General features: G+C 37.2%; 1 protein-coding gene across 4 annotated transcripts in view; it reads right to left on the reverse strand.

Annotated features, from left to right (window-relative positions):
* Window positions 1–1385: 1385 nt before the first annotated feature.
* The window catches only part of Cdca2 (cell division cycle associated 2), a 57013-nt gene continuing 34025 nt past the window's right edge, over window positions 1386–24373 (reverse strand). For 2 of the 4 annotated variants that reach the window (XM_040292735.2, XM_021719863.3), the window contains exons 12-15: window positions 23406–23494; window positions 22488–22625; window positions 7757–7928; window positions 1386–5871 (exon numbers count right to left, since the gene is read on the reverse strand). In XM_040292735.2, coding sequence (XP_040148669.2) covers window positions 4772–5871; window positions 7757–7928; window positions 22488–22625; window positions 23406–23494 — 1499 coding nt within the window. In that variant the 3' untranslated portion in view covers window positions 1386–4771. Of the gene's footprint in view, window positions 5872–7756; window positions 7929–7990; window positions 9293–12719; window positions 13247–22487; window positions 22626–23405; window positions 23495–24373 lie in introns of those variants that run through there. The other 2 variants (XM_040292772.2, XM_040292761.2) reach the window with 2 other exon arrangements.

Below are 24373 nucleotides of genomic sequence, written 5' to 3' on the forward strand. Positions count from 1 at the left end.
TTGTCAAATAAATGCCTGACAGAGGTATGAATAAATCTATAATCTGCCCACCTGGAATGACTTGGTGTAGGGAAATTTTCCCATGTTAAGAAATGATTCACAAATGCTAAGTTCACTTGAGTATGGAGAGGAGCAGTTTTTATACTAAACCAAACTATAACAAAAACTCAACTTATGAACACAAATGAACTAGTTCTATAATTTAATCTTTTGGAACTTATTTTAATTTCCCTTTATTTCTTCTAGCCAAAGTTCAGCATCCAAAGAGAGAATTACTTCTGGACAACTGACTCTTACAGTGACTCTGGGTGACGATTTTAAATCACGAACCATAGTAAATTAGTTTACAGAAGACTGGGATGAGTGTACAGCCATGCCAGGGAAACTGGTCTCCTTACCTTATTACTGAGGACTTTTTATGACTAACCTGGCTTCTTGTCCCCTAAAGGTAGTACATGCAGGTCTGGGTATAATTGAAGGTCCCAGAAAGAAATGGTTGACCTTTTGCCTCTACTGCCCCCAACAAAGAACTTTAAACATGGTCTAACACTCGTCAGACATATAGATCAATGGAATAAAGACCAGAAACAGACCACACATATAAGGCCAAATGATTTCAAAAGTCCCAACACAATTCAATGAGGAATGGGTAAGCTTTTCAACAAACGGCACTGGATGACTTCCACTAAAAACACACACACAAAACCCCACCCTTGCCTTACACAACATGCAAAGATTAACTCAAAGGAGACTCAAGACTTAAATGATAAATGAATCTATAAAATTTCTAGAAGAAAATAGAAAATCTTTGTACCTTCAAGTTAGGCAAAGATTTCTCAGGACACAAAAAGCAACCATTAGGGGCTGGGGTTGTGGGCTCAGTGGTACAGAGCTCGCCTAGCAAGTGTGAGGCACCACATGAAAATAAATAAATAAAATTAAGGTACAGGGTCCATCTACAACTAAAAAAAATATTTTCTTAAAAAAGCAACCATTAAAATATAATGCACCAAAATAAAAAAATTTGGACCAAAAAAAATTTAAAAAAAAAACCAACCCCAGTAAAGCCCTTGTGTCCAAATACTCAGTAATCTTTCAACTCAATAATAAACAATAACACCAAGTAACTTGGGCAAAAGGTTTGAACAGACAACATAGATGATAAGGATTGTCAACAAGCATAGGAAAAGATGTTCATCATGATCAGTCACTGGAAAACAAACAGCTGGTGGTAGGAGTACAAAATGAGAAAGTACACCAATTCCTTAGAAAGGTAAACTATTTCAACCATCCAGTTCAAGAGCCCTGTCTCCTAAGTATTTACCTAAGATAAATGAGCCCCATCTCTTAAGTATTTATCTAAGATATAAAAAAAGAACCATACGTGAACATTTATAGCAGCTTTATTCATATTACCTAAAAAACACAATCCAAATTTCCAGAGTGGTGGTACATCAATAAACTGGAATACTACTCAGCAACAAACAGGTATCAACTACAGGCAGCATAAATGAATCTCAAAAAAGCAGACATGAAAAGTTATATACAGTATGATTCCACTTTTATGACATTCTGGAAAGAGAAATATTAACGACAGAAATCAGCAAGGAAGGAATGGGTTTGGGGAGAGGGGACGGACTCAGGTAGTGGAAATGTTCTATCAGTGACTGCTGCAGTGGTCACAGGACTATAAATTTGCCAAAATTCAAACTGCTCAAAAAGAGTAACTTTACTGTAACTCATTTTACCTCAGTAGGCTAGACTTTTAAAAAATAGCTCTTTCATTCTCCAGCATGAACCAGGCATGATCAATCACTGCCTCCTAATTACAGCAGTTCTAAGCCTCCTTCTCAATTCTGGCACCCCAGCTGAAAGTGGGGCAGTGAGAGAAAACAGAGGCAGAGTGGCTGTAAGTGGCAGAAGAAAACGAGAGAAAGAAGGCAAGGATGCGAAAACGTAAGGGGCAGCTTGCCAGTTAAGATCCAGGAAGAGAAGTCAATTAACCATTTTACTTTAATTTTGAGGAATTTCTTTTACATTTCCACAAGCCCCATGTGCCACATTTTCAGTGGCAAAAGCTTGAGACAACTCCCATTCATTACTAAGGAGATGGTTACCTGAATTACAGATAGTAAAAATATGCAATTCTATGCAAGGCTTAATTGAAAAGATCTAGGACTGCTCACAGCAAGACTGAAGGACTCTCATGGTATTTTGTTGACCAACAAAAGTCGAGTTGCAGAATGGCACATCATGATCCTGGTTAGCACACAACAAAATCATACTCCCTGTGCATGGAAGAAAGTTCTGGAAGACCCCCGGCAGCTGTCAGTGTTTGCACACAGAGAGCTTCGACAGGAAGGTGAAGCTACACTGACGTCTGTCGGGGTGGAGGGAAAGGCAGACAGTTGTCAATACTTCTGCTTCAAAGCTTTGTACAGTTCTCTGCTTGTTCAATAGATATCTATTATTTCTGCGATTAAAAAATAAGGGGAGGCACCGGCAACAGCAAATAGGAGTTGCCTGGGCTTGTAGGTTTCAGACAGTAGGGGGGTTCTTCAGATACCATGCTGCCATCTCCTGGAACACTTAAGAATCTGCAGGAACAGAGGCAGAGGAGCTAAAGGATCAAACATGCAGGGTGAGTTCCTGCAGCAAAAAAAATGGCAAGGCAAGGAAAAACTATTTTGAAGTCAACTTTTTGATTTCACCACTAATGAAAAGAAAAAAAAAATAGGAAGCCTTGATGAAATACAGAAATTTTTACAAATCTGATACAGAGACTTTAGGTAGATAAACTATTCATAAATATCAAAATATTTATCAATGAAACATTTTAAAACCAACAGAACTTGTAAAAATGCGTCTATATTTTTAGCTGTAGGAGTTAGAAAGTGAGAACAAGTTTACTTTAGAAAAACCCAAGCCAAAATCACAGATCAAAATACTTTATCCAACCTCATTAGCACTTTTTGAGAATTTTTTTTTAAATGTGAATTTTTAAAAATTCAAATATGGTTGAGTCGGCATAATAAATTAGAACTAGTGGCAAGTAACAATCATTAGCTTTTCACCTTTGTATTGAACAAGGGGAAATACAAAAGTTGTTTTTGAAACTCAAAGTCCTCTAATATTTAGGTGTCTAAAAGGTTTATTATTTTTTAATTTTTTTAAATTACCAAAATCAAAAAGCTTCATATGAAGTTAATTAGTTTTTGTTGTTCTTTCTTTTTTGGTTGTTTTCAAGGGAACTGATTTGGTAACCACATCAAATCATAAATGGGAAAGGAAAAGGTCTATAAATAATTTACATGTAAAGATAAAAGAAATTTTTAAACAATCCACCCTTGAGCCGAAGAAATTGGGGATCACTTGAGTGTTAATGTAAAATACATTCGCCTTTAGCAGCAGGAGTTCCAGACCTGCCGGTGCCAAGGAGGTAACAAATAGTCTCCATCTACAAGGGGGAAATGGGCTGCTCAGCAGGAGCTTTCTTCCCTGTTGTGTTATTTATAGGGAGCCCTATTTGTTAACATGTTTCTGCTATTATGGCAAGGGAGAGCTTAATGATTTAAAGGATTTCAGAGACAATTGTTTAATGATACAATGATTTATGTGCATTCACAAATTCCAGATATATAGTAATTTAGATTTTCAAACTGCTGTCACCAAAACAGTCGGCAGGAAATATTATAAAAGGTACCTAAAGAAGCTGAGACAAGTGATAGTACTGGAAATTATGAAATAAAAAGTTTGAACTGCTGGAAAATGCTGTGCCAATACAAATCACTGACCTACCACCATGTATTATGTTAGTAAACTACTTTCCTAGTAAGTTTGTACCTTTCAAAAATTTTTTTTACCACAAACCATGAACTAAATGCCAAACTACCTGTGACTTATTCAAATCATTTGGGAATCCAGTCTTTAAAAGAGCAATCTTGTTTGAAGAAAAGAATGCTTTCATATTGATGTTATTTTTAAATTATATATTCATTTATAAAGATGGATTTATAAAATTCTGGCTATTGAAAATTTCTAAAAATTCACATTTAGAATTTGATTTTAACTACTGAAGTAAAAATTTCATTTGAAACAGATAAGGCAAGTCTTCAAAGCTTCTCTTAAATTGAACCCAAAGAGAAAACAAGCTTCATAATTTCCATTTTCCTAACTGTTAAAATATTTAAGCACTTTTCTGTCATATCATAAAACACTTATCACCCCACTTTAAGCCTTTAAGTTTGTATTACTTCCATCTTCATAAAGTTCCACACTTCTATACATTTGTCTTTTGCAAAAAATAAACTGTGAAATAAGGATCAACCCTAAAGGTTGCTTTTGACAACAGAGTCTACACCTTCTTTGGTAAGTAAGTACTCTCATACTGTTGGGTCTAAAAACAATCCTTTTGGCAAAATACTAATAATAGCATTTACCATTTTGGGGGAGAACATACTTAACAGAATGTTTTTTGTTTTTATTTTTTTTTTGAATGATGCAGAAATGCACTTATTTCTACTTAAAAGTCAGTTCAAATCAAGTTATTTTATTGATCTGAAACTTTTGAGGCACTGAAGCTGAACAAAGGATGGAACTGGAAGAGAAGATGCTCCTGAGCAGGGACAGCTACCTCATCCACTGCAGATGCTGCTGGGGAAGGGCTGCATCCTGTTTTACTTTGCCTGTCTCCACCCCTTGGGAGGTGGGCTAGGGGCTTCCTCCCCTCTTGGGAAAGGCTCTTCTCCTGCAGAGGTTGGGCTGAGTGACACTATGCCTTGCTGGAGAATGTGGGTGCACAGAAGCTCCTCCTACTCCTCCTCCTCTGCTCAGGTAGGCTCCAACACTCAGCAGCCAGATCCTGGCTGCTCTCTTCACCTGAGGCAGCGACCACCACACGGGGGTTTTGTCTGGAAGACAGAACTTCTTTTATAGGGGACATATTTCCCAGGCTTCTGCAGTCAAAAGTACTTATTGTTCTCCTCCTTGATTTTTGGGAAGTGGGAGGACATGGAGGTGATATCCACACAAGCCCTTCACTTTCCGAAGTTTTTTGGAACCTTGAGCTTCGTCGCACTTTGGTTTTACCATTTTGTCTCTGAAAGATTTGTTCTAAACTAATTTCTAAAGAGCTTCCCACACTGTAGGAAGGTTCGTGATTCCCGTTTTGTTCCAAATGTAGATTCTGACCATCAGAAAAACACACTGAGCGTCTTCTATGTTTCTTTTCTCTGCAACTCATAATGCTATTTTCTGGGGATTTTCTTCCCACATTATCACTGTTGCACTTAGCTTCTTTTATATTTCCAATTAGAACATCTTCTAAACAATTTAATTCTTTGTGTGACTCACACATGAAAGGGCTGCCCTGCAGTTTCCCCTCGGCAGCAACTACTAAGTCTTCTTGTTTCTCATACCTAATATCTTCTGAAATTTTCAAGGTTTGACAGAGCTTTTCTGCATTCTGACCAGCAGCAGCAGATTCCTGGCACTGAAGGATAAAATCAGGTTTCGGGTGATCTGACACAATGTGTTCTCCCATCACAGAAGCATAAGAAGCTTGACTGTCCTCGGTCTCAGTCTTAGTCTCAGTTTTTGATTCATTTTCACTTTCCAACGTATTTTCTGCTTTTGGAATGTTCCCGTTGTCTTTGGTGTCCACGGTATTTGTATTGGGGTCTTCCTCAGAAGTAACACTGCCAGGCAACGTGGAGGTTTTTATGTAAGAGCGGCAGAGTCCATACACATCAGATTCACCAAGGCCTTGTTGCACGTGCAGATCTTTGGGGTTCTGAGGCCAAAGAATGTTTTTTTTAACTCGAATTTTAGGAGGTGTCTCTTCTTCCAGTTTATCATTTGAGTTGCAACCATCTAGGGGCACATAAATATGTTTAAATCTAATTAAAAAGTAACAGTGGAACCTCAAGTTTATTAAACAGGTGCTTTATCAAATGACTGTGTCCTATTAACATGACGTTTAAGTTTTTAAAAATTATAAAACCTACAAATACTATACTACACTTGTCCACATTTGTCATTCTCCTCCTCCTTTCTTAGCTGTTCCCAGTCCTCAGGTTAAGAAAACAGCTATTCAACGCATGAATTAATAAAGCACACAACCTCTGACTATGAAAATGAGTGGTACCTTAAATTGCTTCCTCTATTCTAACACACTTCCCACACTACAAGGTCCATTAGCATGAGGCTACCACATTTCCCATCTCCCTGAAAACAAATTACCAAAAATGGGCAACATTACGCTTCTAAAACTTATTCTATCTACGTCCCTGTATTTCATGATGCTAGGGACAAATTTACAATGAAAGAGATGAATTTGGAAAAATCTTGGGGATTTGAGGACTCAGTAACTAAAAGGGCACATAGCTCTCAAAGTGCCCTGTACTTTCAGAACCATGTTTGCTTTACATCTACCCTTTATTCCTCAACCTCTGACTCAACTGCATCCTCCACCAACGTGTGCTGCACGCAGCCTTTCACGAGTTTCAGACACTTTATAGGTAAAAAATGTCATCATCAAGTATGAGGTACGTAACATAACCTAATGAACTCAGGCTAAGCTCTGTTCTAAATCTCAGTACTATTTATACTGTAATCTCAGAAAACAGTGTTTTCAATTGGCTAGTAAAATGAGTATAAAAAATTTTAAACAAAATAAAAATTGAAGATATACAAATCCAAAAAACAATGTTTCAATCTGAAAACATATCCATGACTAAAATCCTGTCATGTAAAGTTAAGAGATTAACATAGGTCAAGGTCCACTCAATGCCAATCAGTGAATATGTCACTTGGGCTTTTACAGCTTTAAAATAATCGGTATTTTCGTATTTTTCATAAAATTCAACATACTAGAAAAGAAGGTAGGAGACAGAGAGGAAGGAAAGAAAGAAGCAAGAAAAGAAGGGAGGAAGTTGTCTTGAACTTTGAGTGGGTAACACTATTGGTTAAAAAATGCTTCAAGTATTCAAAGAATTTTCCTCAAAATGCAGATAGCATGATTCCTTAGAACATAAGTAGCATTAGGCCACATTAAGAAAGAGATGGGTGACACACCTCCTGTAACAAGGTGTCCCTCATGAAAAGGCAGGGAGAGGCACAAGTGACAGTTGGTCGTTCATTTAAACTCTTGCTCTATCCTCAGGCTGAGAAGCATGTAGAAACTAAGAGTCCACATGCTTGCTTCATTCTCAAATCCTAGGAATTTTAAATCCTATATAGCATACCACAAATAGGAGGCAGGCTGTAAAAAGGATGATTGGCAAAGGCAGCTATTTTAAAAATGATTCTATTAAAAAAAAATCAACACATCAAATGGACACATGTCATCTTCAGCATGATTTAGCCAGGATTTAAAACTTAAACATTAAAAATCAGATGTAATTTCTACCCGTTTTTTTAATTTAACTAGGATATTAATTGATTTGATCTTCAAAATGCATTAATAAGCAAAATGATGAAAAAATAGAAATTATTTCCCCTGAAATTATATGCAAGTCTGGCTGGAATTTACCGATAAGACACAGAGCTCCCATCAGATTCGGACACTAGCCCAAGCCATCTCAAAAAGCTACAAACTACAGCTTCCTTTTCTTAAAATTCTCTTTGTAATGGGGAAATAATACTACTTTTATTTACGCACTGTTTATTGAATGGGAAATAGGGAAGAAAGGATGAAATAGAACAAAGAGGGTAAAGAGATGGCATATACAGAACTACGAGGATAAAGCAGGGATACCTGAACACATCCTCCGGACGCCTGGAACCAAAGGTGTCATCTCGCAGACCTCAGGCAGCTCAGCAATAGGACTTAGGAGGGGCTTTTTGGAAGCCACTTCTCTTTCCCCATATAAAGACTTCTGAACTCTTTTCATCCACTTCCCTTTTTTCTCTGTGCAACCTTGTGAAACCTAAGAAGATATGTTAAAAATACTATGAGAAAGATGTAGCACAATGCACAATTTTGATCTTCTAACTTCTAAAACATCTCTAATTATCATTCACAGATTTCCGCCCCCCTCCCCCCAGTGCTGGGATTGAATTCAAAGCCTCATACTAAGAAAGTGCTCTACCACTGAACTATACACCCACAGCCCTACAGTGATTCCCCCTGACCCAAGAAAACAGGTTTTATTTAAACAAGGGTTTAAATACATTTCATAATATTAAAACTGGAAGGGAAAATGAAAATCAAAAACCAGTGTATCACTTCATGTGGCACTAAGCAGCCATTGCTAATAGGCTGCAAGCTCCAAGGCCAACTAGGTATTTGACCCCTTGTCAAAAGTTAAACTGCTCTTAGGCTGGCCTCACATTCCATTGTTTTGGACATCCCTTAGTTAGACTATGTCTGGTTAGAAAGATCTTGGCGGCAACCCTGGAGGGAAGGTGGCCTCAAGTTCTGCCCACTTGGGCAGGTTTGGGACACCAGCACCTCTTTCTATTAACAAAGGCTCCCTCTAGTGGCAAAGAGATGTTGCTGCTTACCCCATCCCCTTCTGATTCACCAGGGTTAAGGTCATGATACTCTACTAAGGGAGAGCAGAGGAAATTCTGGCCAGACATGATCCTGGGGCTCTGGGCTTTGCTGAATGATCACATTGTTTTATTTCAGGCTGGACACTACCAGATGCCTACTGCTTGACTGATATAAATGAGGGACTTCAAGACTAGATAGTATGGCTCTTTTCAGTTTATTGCATGAAGAAGTTACACTAGTTCAAGTTAAAAGTAGCCCCCAAATGGTTACATTATACAAGCTGTGAGGTTTTCAGACTGGTGGCAAGGGACAGAAGGACAATTCTACTCATTGTAAGAAAATCCTCACTTAAGCTTCAGTGAGCCACAGCACTTAAAAGTCCATGAACTGATCATCCTTAGTCCAGTCTCTGCCAGGAACAGGCACATGTTCTTGTGCTGGTCGCCCTGCAGCTAAATTATGTCTCCATATTCTGGATGCTCAAGTGCAGTACCATTGCAGGCAAATTTTTTTTTTCTCAAACACCTTCACTAGTTTGCTCTTATCAGGGTCTTCTTGCCATTTCTCTGGTGAACTCATATGAATATAATCCTCAGTGCCAGCAGGAAGCCAGTCGTCACCCTTCTTGCATCAGCAAAAGGGTACAAAGAGTAGAGGCTCTGGATAGCAGACAGGGTACAATTCCCTTTCCCTCGGAGGCAGTGGTCTGTGGAAGGCGGCTACACAGGAGAAGGCAGGTGAAGGGACTCAAAGGGGAGGCTGCGGAGTTGTTGCTGGCGGCTCAGTGACTGGGGCCTACAGTGATTTTTTTTTTTAAAGATAATTTTTATAGAAAAACTTATCATGATCAGTTATTCCATTTAAAATTTTAGGCATAAGTCATGGGTAGGCAGTAAGGTAACTTAGGCAAAGTCAGATATAATATGATGCAGCACTCAACAGATTGTACCGTAACTTTCTCTATTTCTACAAAGCATTTGCCAAAATAAGTACAGGATAAGTGAAAAAAGAGATTAGATGATACAGAGTTGGACAGACCTAAGAAATGAGATATTTATAACTAGGATGGAGTCTTGATGATTTAACCCATTGTCCCAGAAGCACACCTATAAAAACTTAAATATATAATTATATTACACATATATTGTAAGGATATAATTATGGTATTAATATATTTTGTTAATACTATAATAATTATATACTTAATATATAACTTTTATTTAGTATATTTTATTGCCAACCTATTTTTTTTTTTTTTAGAGAGAGAGAGAGAGAGAGAGAGAGAGAGAGAATTTTTTTAATATTTCTTTTTTAGTTTTCGGCGGACACAACATCTTTCTTTGTATGTGGTGCTGAGGATCGAACCCAGGCCGCACGCATGCCAGGCGAGCACGCCACCGCTTGAGCCACATCCCCAGCCTCAATTGCCAACCTATTTTAATGCACTTATATAAATTTAAATGTAATAGTCATAGATTTGAAAACTTGGGACTTAATGGGATAAGATTAACTAGCATGAGGCTATTTACTGAAATGCTATGGGACCTAGCTGGGAGAAGAAACAATACATATGTACAAAGAATCTGAAGATCACACAAAGATAAATGAACTGACTCAATAAACAAATTAATCAAGATAAAAATGAAGAAATTGGAGAGGCTGGGGTTTTAGCTTGATAATAAAGCAACTGCCTAGCAGACATGAGCCCAAGACCCTGGGTTTAATCTCCAGGGGAAAAAAAAAAAAGAGAGAGAGTTAGATTCTAATGAACATAAGTAGAAGATGGGGGAAAAGATTTGGCAATCACTGATTTTTTAAGCATGTTGTTTCAGAAAAATTAAACACACCATTTAAATTTCTGGACGGCAGAATTACATCCAATTCTGAGTGTCCTCTCTGCAACTGAGAAATGGCATAAACAGGGACTCAAAGTGAGGTGGCACAGCAGATCTGGGGTTGCACATACAGTACATAGCCAGGGCATAGAAACAGCAGAAGCCAACACAGCAAAGAGTCCTCACATGCGGTGAATCAAAGCAAGGAAGGCTCCCTGCATGGTACTTTGGGTTATAGTGAAAAAAGCTCATTTGGGTCACAGCATATATGATTTAGGTGACATTAATAGTATGAACGAGTGGATGAAGACTCAAGAGTACTGAAATGGCATGGAACTGTGTGTTCCTTGAGACATCTCGTAAAAATAATAAAACACAACATTCCATGGAAAAATAATTTTAGAACTCTACAAGAATGTTACTCTGGTTGATATATTGTACACACTTAATATAAAACTGAGTTCTCAATATAAATAATCTTTATACACATATGGAAAATGCTGAGCTCAATATTTTATCAATACATATCTTTTGCATGAAATAACTGTTGACATTCCATTGAACTGGGGAAATGCTGCCTTAGTAATGGGTGTGGAAGCCATGAGAAAAGAAATATCTCAAGGTGAGACTCACTGAGGAACAGCTACAAGAGACAATTGGCCTCTGGTGTGAGATAGACTGGGTTCAAATTCTGATTCTGCCAGTTAACTGTTTTATGATCTCCAGCAAGAAAACTCAATTCTGCACCTGCTCCTCCTCCTGTGCAGAATGGGAATCACATCAGCACACACCATACTAAGTTGTAGCAAGTGTTACATGAGTCTGCACTGAAATGGTTAACATGGGGCTTGGCCTGTACAAAGAGTTATGTTAGCTATTCTTCTTCTTCCAATTCCTTCCCATTACTTTGAAAATTGATATGGGGAAAAATACTTTAAAACACATTTTGACTGCCAGGTGTGGTGGTGCATGACTGCAACCTCAGCGGCTCAGGATGCTGAGGCAGGAGGACCACAAGTTCAAAGCCAGCCTCAGTAATTAGTGAGATTCTGAACAACTTAGTGAGACCCTGTTTCAACATAAAAAAATAAAAAAGGGCTGGGGATGTGGCTCAGTGGTTGAGCACCCCTGGGTTCAATCCCCAGTACCAAAAAAACATTTTTTATTGACAAATTATACTTATTTATGGTGTACATAGTATACATGTGGAATGGCTAAATCAAACTAATCATCTTATCCACCACCTCACATATTTTTTAGTATCAAAGCATGCTATGTTTTATAGGGGGCATTGGCCCTACATGGTAGGTTAGTTAATACACTATGATCAGTGTCACCAGGTTATAAACTCCAGAAGAGTTTCTCATTTATAGTAAGAAAAAAGAATCCAGTCTGGAGATGTGGCTCAGTGATGGAGAATTTGCCTAGTATGTGCAATGACCTAGGTATAATTGCCAGCACTGTAGAAGGAAAAAAATAACCTAGCATAATTTTGGGAATCTTTTTTTATGTTAGATTGGTCAAACACTACAACAGTGTTTTGCATGTAGTAGGTACTCAAATACAAATGAATCAATGAAATATCATAGAAAAACGAAGTACCTTCAAGCTTACCAATTTGCTAAATGTGACTGAAAGACTAAATTTGTTTATATGGTCATGAACTAATAATAATAGTACACACACCACCAAAAAAATAATAACCAAAGCATCTCAAGTCTGTCCTGAAAATACATCCAGCAAAGCTGATCTTACCAATGAAAAGACTTCATCAGCGAAGGCTAGAAATTGATCAAAATTTCAATTTACCCTGCTTTACTCATAATGTAATCAATGAAAGAAGCCACATCAGAATGGAATTCTTAGGAAGCCACATGATCCAGAAACAGGTTGGTTATTGGGGGCAGACAAAAGATAACTGGAGGTATTGCCCCCAAAGCAGTCCAATTTTCCCTCAGATTCTTCTCATATAGTGAAGGAGGTCATGAAACAGAAGTATTTTATTGCTTTATTTGCATAATTAAGACAAAATAATTTTCAGAGACTAGTTTTTTAAAAATTATTTTAAAATAGCTAGGCATGGCTGTAGTCCTAGTACTTGGGATGTTGAGACAGGTGGGTTACTTGAGCCCTGGAGATGGAGGCCAGCATGGGTAACATAGAAAGATACCATCTTAAAAAAATAAATAAAATATTTCAGGTACACAGTAACCAATCAAATTGTATAGGCAAGTTTGGAGTGATGAAACACACAATTCTCTACCCATGGTGTTCACTATTCCTGGTTCTAGTTTTAGTTCTTGTGGCCAGCCCCCTCTCAACAAATTAGGACCTCATATTGCTGTATTTATCCCTTTTTATAATACAAAATCTCAAACACCCAAATGTAAAGAGAATAGTATATTGAAACCTACATACTCAACTAATTTCAACAATTACTAATACAGAAATCATGGTTTATTTATAATCCCCTGCATCCAGAGTATTTAAAAGCAAACCATTTCATCTGAAAATCTTGCAATCTAAGAGATAAAAATTTTCTTTAAAAATCAGTAAGAAATACAAATCAGTGATAAAAAGGAACTACCAATACATATAACCTAGACAAATTTCCAAGAACATGCTGAATGAAAAATGCTAATCCCAAAGTTATAGGACATGAGACCACTTATACAATAATCTCAAAATGACAAAATTATAGAAATGAAGACAAGATTGATGGATGGTGAAGTTGGAGCAGAGTTATTGGGGAGGGGAGTGGATACAAAAAAGGCAACAGGCAGATCTTTGCAGCAGTAGAAATGTTCTGTATCTTGACATGTTAATGTCCTGGTTGTGATATTTTACTATGGTTTTGTAGGATGTCTCCGTTATGAAGAACTGGGTAAAGGGTCCTTGGGACCTCTGCCTTTTTCTAAAATGATATCAAAATTTTAAAAAATTAATTATAACACAAAAACCATAGGGACAGCAATTTTCCCTAACATCGCCTCAGAATTCAAAATTCCAAATGTCCCACAAATGCCTTCTTACAATTATTTAACTTAGGATCCCAGTGAAGTCTCCACACATTTTTATTTAGTTGATATACCTATTCAAGTCTCTCTTACTTTGATACCTTCTTTTTCTCCTTGCTATTTATTTGGTGAGTAAACTGAGGAAACAGTCCTACAGAATCAGCTATGCTGTGGATTTGCTTAACTGCAATCAGTGTACCTTTTTGCTCCTCTATCCCCTGTATATACTATAAACTGGGAATTAGATCTAGATGCTTGATTAGGTTCTGTTTGACAAATCAAAATATAACTTATATAACTGACAAAAATTACATGGATTAGGTATACAATGTGATGTTTGGATTTATGCATACATTTTACAAAGATCAGATTAAGCTACTAACATATTGGTCATCGCATGTGTGTTTGTGTTGATAACATCTAGGTTGTAATCTTAGCAATTTTCAAGGAAACACTATTTACTGTAGTCACTATGTTGTCCAATCCTCCTCAGCCCACCAGTCCCTTGGCAGCTACCATTCTACTGTTTATAAAAGTCTGACTTATTTTAGATTCCAAGATGCAAGTGAGATAATGCAGTGGCTTTTTGTGTCAGGCTGCTTTCACCTAGCATAATGTCCTCCAGGTTCATCTATGATGCTGTAAATGTCCCGATTTCACTTTTATGACTGAATAGTGTTCCACTGTGTACGGATACCACATTTTCTTCATCCATTGACCTTTCTATGGACATTTAGTCCCACCGCTTGGCCATTGTGTAAAGCATTTCAGTGAACATAGAAGTACTTTGACATACTGATTTAGTTTCCTTTGGATACATCCCTGAAGGTGGGACTGCTGGATCATATGGTAGTTCCTTTTTTTACTTATTTTTTGGAGACCTCCAGTTCATGTAATGGTTGAATTTAGATTCTCACTAGCAGTGCACATGGGTTCCACTTTCTCCACATTCTTACCAGCACTTGTTACCTTTTTTATAGTAACCATTTCCAGTAGGTATGAGGTAATATATCATTTTGGTTTTGATTTCCATCTGCTTGATCACTGGTGATGCTGAATATTTTTCCATCTATCTGTTGAATACTTTTAATTTTTTGAGGAATGTCCATTCAGGTCTTTAATCTGTTGTTTAACTGGCATGTTTTCTCACTATTGAGCTGTTTTTAATCATAGGTTACCCTCTGTACTTTGTTGAATGTTTCCTTTGCTGATTGAATCATTTACCTAAAGATTTCAGAAATTGGAATGAACATTCCTATTAGCTAAAAATTCTCTATAAAGAACTTTCCCCTCATCAACTATTCACCTGAAATAGAAACCAAGCTTTATTTTTCATTTTCAAATAAAAAGTGAGCTGATATTCTAGTAAGCTTCCAAGGTGGCCATTAATCCTTTAAAATATTATTAAGAACTTATGTTATTTTGTCATGTTTGTATTTCAATAAGTTGTAATCATTGTTTCTGACAGTCTTATATTTGATCACTGGAAGCAACTTCACAATGTTTTTATGTCCTTTAACAAGACCTCAATGGTTTTTAGCATCCTTCTTTCCATTCTGGTACACACCAGGCTCACCTTCTTCACTTGCTGCTGTAAATCTGAAAGCAGTTCTTTCATCTCTGGACCCTAGTATCTTTTAACTAGTACTTAGGAAAGACAATACAGAGACCAGGAATGCTCATTCATTCCAAGTCTTGCCAGTGGACAAAGCTCGGAAAATCTTTTAAATGGAAAAAAAAAAAAAAAAAAAGAATTCACATGGTATTTCCAATTCAAACTAAGTCTAACATTTAGTTTGAATTTTAACTTTTGTCTCACAGTGAAGTCTAAAGTGCTAGGTCAAAAGGCAAATAAAAATTAAATTTGGGCAGAGGCTGCCAAATTCCCCCCCCCCCCCGTAGAGGTTTGTGTTACTAGAAATGTCTGAGTGTGCCTGTTTGACCCACAGCCTCAACAGCAGAGTATGTGGTTAATGTATACATTTTTCAAATCTAAAAAGTGAGAAATAGAAACTTGAATGCATGTTAGAGTTGAAGTTCTGTTGTGAGCAAATCTGAATACTTTGCATGTTTAAGGCTCATTATCATTGAATTTTGTAATTTGTTTTGGTATCCAAGATTTTTCTGTAAAAGTCATTCACTGTCTCAACAACTCAGAAGCTCTTTAAATATTAGTGATATTAACCCTTTCTTTTTAGATGATGAGCAAGAAACCATCTCAAAAAACTAAATGAAATAAAAATATTTCAGGTACACAGTAACCAATCAAAATTGTATAGGCAAGCTTAGAACGACGAAGCACACAATTCTCTACCCATGGTGTCCACTATTCACTGGTTCTAGTAAAGTTCTTGTGGCCAGTCCCCTCTGGGGCTGTCTGTGTTTGATAGGAGTTGCAAATACTTTTTTCAAGATTGTCCTTCAACTTTTCTTGCAAAAGTTTCATCCCCCCATGCAGGTTCCATGTTATTTGGTTCAAAAAAAGTCCCATTTACCAATCTTTGCTCTCAAAACTTCCGATTTCTGAGTTATATTTTGGAAGCCTTTCCATTTCTAGGTTGTAAAGGAATTCACTCTTTAGGATTCTAAGGCTACTTCTAATTTAATAATTTTAGTTATCTGTTGACTTCCTGTACTGAAAAATGATGAATTTTTCCTGTTAGTTTTGGTTCTATTGGTTAAACTTGAACTTCTTTCTTGCACTAATTTTAACATGTTATCCTGAATCCTGAATTTATAAAATGACAATTCTAACACCCACAGTGCTTACTATAGTCTCACATTTTGGCACATGCATTATTAACACTGAAAATGAGCTTCAAAAAATGTGCCATTGCCACCACTGCTTTACAAACCAGAGACAAGAATCTTGCCTCCCATTTCACTGGTGGGAGTGGTGAAGCCAGGCTTCAGAACCAGGGTTCCAGATGCACAGCCTGCACTCTCACCCACTAGACTGTCAGAGCTAAAACCTCTACCTTCTACCTTCCCACTCATCATAATCTCATGAACATTCATACTGTACTGTACAACAACCAAACTGTTCAAGCTTCATCCTTAGTAGAAAGGAATCTATATTGCTATAGACTATAAGCATTTGCCACTCTTCTACCTGTGTTCCTTTCTTTTCCTATGGACTCCTTGTGAGAGAGTTCCTAGCACTTTACAACTTATCTTTCCTTGTACTCCATTATTGCTTGAAATCTAACTCAAGTATGCTTCACATCTGCTCCAAAATTTGTCAGACTTTTATTTAAAATGGCATATAACTATCATTTCTTATTTGGGCAACACTCCTTCCACTTCTCAACCACAGGTTTTCTTTTTCTATTCAGAGATCTTCTGGAATAACTCTTTACTCCTGCTCACATTTGGTCTGGCTGCTCTTCTGGACTGGCGGAACAGCCAGTGATTTCCTTTGAGCTGCTCTTCTTTATTGCTACAGCCACTGTGTCCTGATTTCTTAAGCTAGCTCCTCAATTTGCTAGAATATCTCCTCCAGTAACACCCAAAAGGAGGAGAATAATTTTCAGAATCCTTGAATGTCTCAATGTCTTGATTTTTCTATCACACTTCACTGAAAGTTTGTCTGGCAACAGAACACGAAGCCGAAATGAAGTTTCCACTAAGTTTTAGATGTCCTGCTGAACGACCTTTCAGCATTCTGCTTCTGCTAAACTTGATGCCATTTAAATTCTCTTTCTTTGTAGGAAAACTTCACTTTTCTCATTATTCTTTATCATTTAGTTTCACAGTGACATGTTGAAATCCTAGCCTTTTTGTTTAATTGTGTCAGGCATTCAGCAAACTCTTTTAGTGTGAAAACTCCTTTTTCCAGTTCTGTTAGATCTTTTATTTTGGCTGATTTCTTCCACTCTATTTTCTCCCTTCTCTTTCTGAGACCTTTTAAAGTCTCCAAGACTGGTCTTCCTTATCTCTTATGATCAGTCTAGTTTGTCTTTTGCTCTACCTTTAGGAGATTTAACATTTTTTCTTTAGTCTGCCTACTAAATTTTATATATGAATCATTCAATTCTCTTTCTTTTTTATTCAACTCTAAGGCAAACAGAATTAACACAACATTAAGTAACTTCAAACTGACTTTTGAAATGAAGAGTGATCAATTTAACAGGCATAGGTATAAGAATTCCTGACAGCCTGTCAACCCACACTGCTGCACGTCTAGATGGCCAGGCCTCATCAGTACCAGAGTCATTCTCCCTGTTGTTTTTCTAGAATTACTCTTTAAAGGAAAAACCATGATGGGGTTTAGCTGAAACACAAGCCTCTGGTCATGTTGGTGAGAGACAACACCACAAACACATCTTGGAAGATGCCACTGTGCAAGTCTAGTCTCAGGATCACAATGGCAGAGGTTACAAAAAGCCTTATCTTTCTTTTCAAACCTCCCAAAGATTACCTGATACCCTGCTATATTCCTTTTGATATTGTCTTTTTAGCCAGATATTTTCTTCTTTAATTTCTAGGTTGCTATTCTTACATTAGCAATATGATGACCCTAACAGTACCCAAATATCACCCAAATGGAGTTCAAATGTGAACACATGACTATTTAGAATTAGAAAGTTCAGACAGTAGGAAAAGTCACTCTAAAGTACTATCTGATACAGCTCGGGTCTCATGTCTGCAAACAGGAGCCTAAAAGGAGAAATGTACATATACCACTGAACTCCAGGACACCATGTGGGGCTACTGGACTGTTTAAATCTCCGTTTAAACTGTTTAAAGCTGCTTCCTGGACAGCTTCTCACATAGCCTAGGGGCATCTGGACTGGTAACATTTGCTGAACACTGGGGAACCCAGCCCCAACTTTTCTATGAAAAGCTGCTATCTTGAATTCGCCATGATGGTCTCTAGATCAATTGCTGAGAATGGGCTTGTACTTTGTCAGTAGCTTGTCCTGCTGTGAACCAGTCAGATACAGCAGTGGAGCTCTGTGCAATTAGAAGGCACAGAGCCCACATAATCTAAGAGGGCTCTGCCACTGCTGATGGCACTGCACTTTCTGTTGACCATGAGGAAATGGTGTCATTCTCTCATTTCAGATCCTTCCTGCTGGGAGCTTTCAGATCTATTAGGACAAAGCAGCAGAGTTTACCTGAATCAAGACCATCATACACAATGCTGCTGGCTCTGCTCTTAAACTAGTGACATCAGCCACTTGCCAGCTCATCATCTCTGCCTCAGCATAGGTGATCTATAGGGGAGGCTGTGACCGATTAGAGGTGCAAGAGCCTAGATCCCTTATTGAGGGCCACTGGCTTAGAGGGACTGAGTGGGGTATTCAACTGTGAGAGCCACTGGACAGATGCTGGCTAGCAGCACTATCTTAAAGCCATTCACAACCTCCAAATTTTTCTATTTTTATAATTATTTTTTCTCTGTTCCTTTTTCATAGCATCCTTTTCTTAGTTTTATCAAGATTGATTTTTTTTCTGAAATCCAAGTACAAAAAATATATGTGTTTTAGTCAGATCTTTACTGCTGTGATCAAAATACCTGTCAAGAACAACTTAGAGAGGAAGAGTTTCTTTGGGGCTCATGGTTTCAGAGATTTGTCCATAGATGGCTGACTCCATTGCTCTGGGCTCAAAGTTAAGCAGCACATCATGGAAGAAAAGCCCAGCAGAGGAAAACTATTCAGCTGGTGGTGGGGTCAGGAAGCAGAGAGAGGGAAAGAGGGAAAGGGCTGCAAGGACTATGCACCTTTTCAGGGCATGCCTCCATAACACGCTTCCTCCAGTCATGCCCCACCTGCATACAAGTATCGCCCAGTCTACTCAAACTAGAATGGGTCAATTAGGTTATGGCTCTCATAATCTAATCATTTTACCTCTGAATATTCCTACACAGACAGTAACCTTGAGAGGATACCTCACATCCAGGCCAGCAGCACTGTCTTGGAGCCATCCACAACCTCCAAAATTTTCTATTTTCATAATTACTTTTCTGTTCCTTTTTTAAAGCATCCCTTTCTTAGTTTTGTGCAATTTTTTTTCTCTGAAATCCAAGTATAACAATCTATCGGTTTATTTGTATGGATTGCTTTCATTCCCTGAATAACCTATATCTCTGGGGTCAGAGAAACTCCCTAGTATTGATCTTATCTCTTTCATGCTATTGGTTCCACTCAATAATCTGATTTTTAAGAAACAAATGGGTAAATTAGTATGGGTTTCCAAACTTTCTAGCTCAGTCTCTTTCCTACATGGAAACTACCTAGGAACCCTGTATAGGATAGGGGGCATGGCAATATGGTGGTATCAATTATCAGGCTTTGCTTTAGGATAAGAGCTGCTGTCAAGATTGTGGGACTTTCCAAATGTCATAACCTACATGACAACATCTGTTCTGAGTATCAGGGTGGAAGAGGGGGTGGCATGCCTACTGGTGCAAACTATTCCATATATAGAACTTCAATTAATCTTTTTTTTTTTTTTTTAAATACCACTTCTCATTCTCACCATCCACTATACCTGCCAATTCTGAGCCCAGAGTCTCTTGGGATCCCCATAGCGGGCTGGTTCCCACATCCCTCTAGTTCTCTCCTAGCACATTCTGAACTGCAAATGTTTCCACCTCTTCTGTCAATATGTTCCCATCTGCTTTGTCTTCTAGAAATTCATTGAAGGCTGTCATCTGTTGCTTAATACCCCTTCCTCTTCTTGTTACTACGTTTTTAAAAAAATATTTTTAAAAGTTCTAATTTCTATTCTAAGTGTACTCTTTTTATTATAGATTAATTCAGCAGGGTCCTCAAAAGGGTTGGTGCAATCTCATGCACAATCCTCCTTGAACCTTCTGGCCAATGATTTGATATGAATAAATGCACATGATTTGAAACTATTTTTAAAAAGTACAGATATGAAGGAAATCAATTTATAATGCAGTGAGTTGTATGCAAGTTCTTCAATTTCTGTGTATTGTTTTCAGCAAGAGGATCTTTCAATAGTTTATTAAAAGCAAACAAACCAGGAAAATTTATAATTTCCTCTGAATTTGATGATTCAAAGGTATAGCTTTGTGTGTGGATGTGTGTGTGTGTGTGGGGGGGGATGTAAAACTGATGAGTTTATTTTAGAACTGTTGATTATAAAATGTTTACAAGATGATTTGGGAAGATATGTCTAGAAGGTAATTGAACATATATTTATGGACCAGGCAGATTGGGTCTTTGGACCATGCTGCATACAGAACCACCCAGCTAGAAAATAATCAATTTACAAGGGCAAAGAGAATTCTAAGGAATATAAATAGTTAACGATGCGTTCAGAAAAAAAATCAACCTCTAACAGAGACTGTAAAGGAGTGTCCAATTATATCAAGCAAGGAAAAGACTAAAAAGCATGTATGGATTTTTTAGTAAACTATTAAATACCGTGGAAGAATAATGACATTTAAGAGGCAATTTGCAGCAACTTCACCAATGTGAATGTACCACTTCAGACAATAGTTGAAATACTGATTTGTAGTAGTACCTGCCCCCAACACCTGTGTGCATGTGTTTCTCTAGAAGGAATAATGAATCCAGAGCTGAAATATTGCTGAAAAGGATATAGAATTGAGATAACTGACAAGAATTGTTGAAAATGGTTCAAGAAGTTCAGGAAGAAGAGGGAAATGTGAAATCATAAGTATCTGAAAATTAGAGAATAAAGAGGGGGGTCAGATGATCATTAGTAGAACAGACACATAGGAAAGGGAATGAGGAAGGGGAAAAGACAGGAGTTGGAGTCAGAGAAGGAGGTATGCAAGAGAGTATTTTTAGAAACAGTAAGGTATAAGGTAGTAACAAGTTGAAGTGCAGCAGAGGAAGCCAGTGACTTCAGAGAAGTGCAGTCCAAATCCCCAAAGTGAAGAGGAAAAAGGACTAGAGTTGAGGAATTATATCAGCCATGTGCTTGGATAGTAGAAGGCATTTGGGATGACTGAAGTACTGAGGAAGACTGAGATCAAATTTCTAAGTTTAGAAACTTAAATTTAGAAATTTCTATGAGAAGTGACCCTGTGACTAGAAGAGAAGTCCAACAAATAGCAGATAGTGCATTCATCCCTGTCTGAGTAATCAGGGAATGCACAGGTGTCATGTGGCCCTCCTGGCCAGTTGGTTGATAGGGGAGTTTGAGAAGTCAGGAGCTGAAGGTGCCTCCTCAAGTATCAGGCCACTGCCATCATGCTGGGAAGAGCACAGCAGTGCACACTGGTGGGGCTGAAAATGCGCCAAGACAGATAAAGCTCCACAGTGCACAGGCTTCCACAGAATCCTCATCCAATGATCTGTGACAGTTACTTGTCACCATAGCAAACAACAGGCAGTTTGACGAGTATGCACTGGACAAACTGGGTTGGATACAACCTGAGCTGGGACAACTGCCAAATGCCACCTTTAGTGAAAACAGATCAATGTCTCCTACAGAACCCTACCATTTAAGACCAAGACTGGAGCCCAGGCCTAAAAGAAAAGCAGATCTGAAGCCTGCCAAAGGTCCAGTCGCCTTCTTTTCTGGACCATGTACATGGGCCCGTGGCTCAAACTCAGGACACACTCAACAACAGACGAAAACACCCACGCAGATGGCATCAACCAATAGTGTGTATAATCTGGGATAACTAACAGGAAAAAAAACAATGTGAATTTATGTGACCTGGCAGTTATTTTATAACATTTCCTATCCATTAAAAATTTTAAGGGGCTGGGGATGTGGCTCAAGCGGTATCGCGCTTGCCTGGCATGCGCAGGGAACTGGGTTCGATCCTCAGCACCACATAAAAGTAAAATAAAGATTTTGTGTCCACCTAAAACCAAAAAAATAAAAATAAATTGTAAGGGGGGAAAATAAAATTCCCAATAGAGGGGTTAAAGTAGACTCAAAGATTATTTATTATGCAAGATATATATAACACAAAATGAAACAGAAGCAAAAATATCCCTCAGGTAGTTCATAGTTGAGTATACAACCTCTTATGGCTGGTTCTACACTAGAATAACATGATTTTAATAATCTTGGTCCAATGTTAACTGGAAAAATATTGTTTCCATATTTTCCTTATCATACAAAACAAATAAATACATTACTTCTTTAAAATACACTACATCTTTAAAAAAACATACGTACCCGATTCTTTTTAGGAAGTGCCCTGTTTCTGTACTTCGTTTCTTGAGACTTCCTCCTATTAATTTTCTTTTCCTTACATGACTTAGTTTCTGCATTATGTAAGTTGCAAACGTTCTCCTCTGCAAAACTGATCAATTGCTGTAAGAAAAATTTAAAGCAGGGATCCCATAAAGCCCAAGCAGTCACATTTTTAATGTAAAGCTCTATTATTCTTTATCCCATGATGCTCCTATCATTTTACATCCCATTTCTTCTTAATTCACAAATTCCACTAGTGGCATTTTAACCAAAATTCAAATAAGGAAATTGAAGATTTATTTATTCATCAAATATTTATGGAGAACCTACAATTTAGCACTTAACTATTGTTGGGTTATAAGAAAGAAAATTGTGAACTGTAAGATTCTATGTTTGAACTATGGGTTTATCACTTAAAAGTTCTATGACATTAAAATATATGTTTATACAATATGATATAAGCAAAAATCCAATTTAACATAATAGAAAAAGACTTGCATTCAATGAGCATTATGCTTATAACTTCCAGTTGAAACTCAGTGTTAAATTGAAGTACAGTTTAAGGAGGAGTTGTGCTTTTGTAATTTTCCAGCTCTGTTAATTACAAGCTAATCTCCTCCACATTCACCTCAATGAAATTCATAAAATTACACAGTTCTTAAAAATTTCAATTTGAGACAACTGCCAAATGCCACCTAAGTGCCAAGATAACCTTGTTTTAGTAAATTTTTCTTCTAACAGAATTTAAAATCAAATCAGTAAACATTACTACTCTGGATTACATGCTAGGTAGATTAAGATTTAATTTTTAATAATACTCATTAAAGTAAGATTTTACCCATTATCATTTGATCATGAATATAGAAAAAATATATTGTAAGATTTAATATAAACACTTACACTTCTTCTGCCAGAAGTCCGTGTTAGTCTACCAATTTTACGGGAGGATACTTTCTCATGGTTATTTGAAGAACTAAAGGTATCAGTGCCTGATAAGTAAGACACAAACAAAATCAAGTTGCTAACACACAAAATGATAACACGAGCCAGCTTTGGAAAATACTGAACAGTCTTTTAGATATACTCACTTTTAATATCATATTTAGACGTAAACAATTACCAAGAGGAATAATTTTTGAGATCTAAAAATTCAGAACACTTTAAGCTTCTGAATATCATCACTTTCTGTGGTGAATGCTTAACATATTACACCACAATACCACATATTATGATAAATGCATGCTGTTTTCATAGATATCCATTTATTCCAAACTATATTTTGTAGAAGGAAATTATAATAGCATTAAGATAACCATGAATATATCTTGCCTAATTAAAAGAAAAATTTTGATTTGATTTGTTTTCTAAAAAAGTACGATAAAAAAAATACTACAATGAGTTTAAGAGTTAAGACTTTGGAAAGTGATTAGACTACATACAGCTCAAAAGTTAGCACAAACTTAATAATATATGGCTTGGATTCTGTGCTCATAAGATGGCTGGTGTCAACAAGAACCCATTAAAGGATTGCAACCAGGGAAGTAAAGGCTGAGTAATCGTTCTCACTCCAAGAGCCCAATCTATAACATTTACTAACCAATGCCTGGTTTGTAAGAAGAGCTGGGAGCAATCTCTGCTGCCTTAATAAAAGATAAGGTCCTTGGAAGTACATGTGCCAAAAATGCCATGCTAATATTGATGAAACATTTTCCATCTTTAAGAATAACCCTTATCTTACAATTCAAATCATTCCAGTTGTGCAAAATATGATACTGTTGATACTTAAGAATTGAGAGTATTTCCAATAGCACTTCAAAAAAGGATTTTCAAGATTTAACTTCCATCACAGAAAGTTAAATGTGGGTGAT

This window comes from Ictidomys tridecemlineatus, chromosome 14 (genome assembly GCF_052094955.1).
Source record: "Ictidomys tridecemlineatus isolate mIctTri1 chromosome 14, mIctTri1.hap1, whole genome shotgun sequence".
Classification (NCBI taxonomy): Eukaryota; Metazoa; Chordata; class Mammalia; order Rodentia; family Sciuridae; genus Ictidomys; species Ictidomys tridecemlineatus.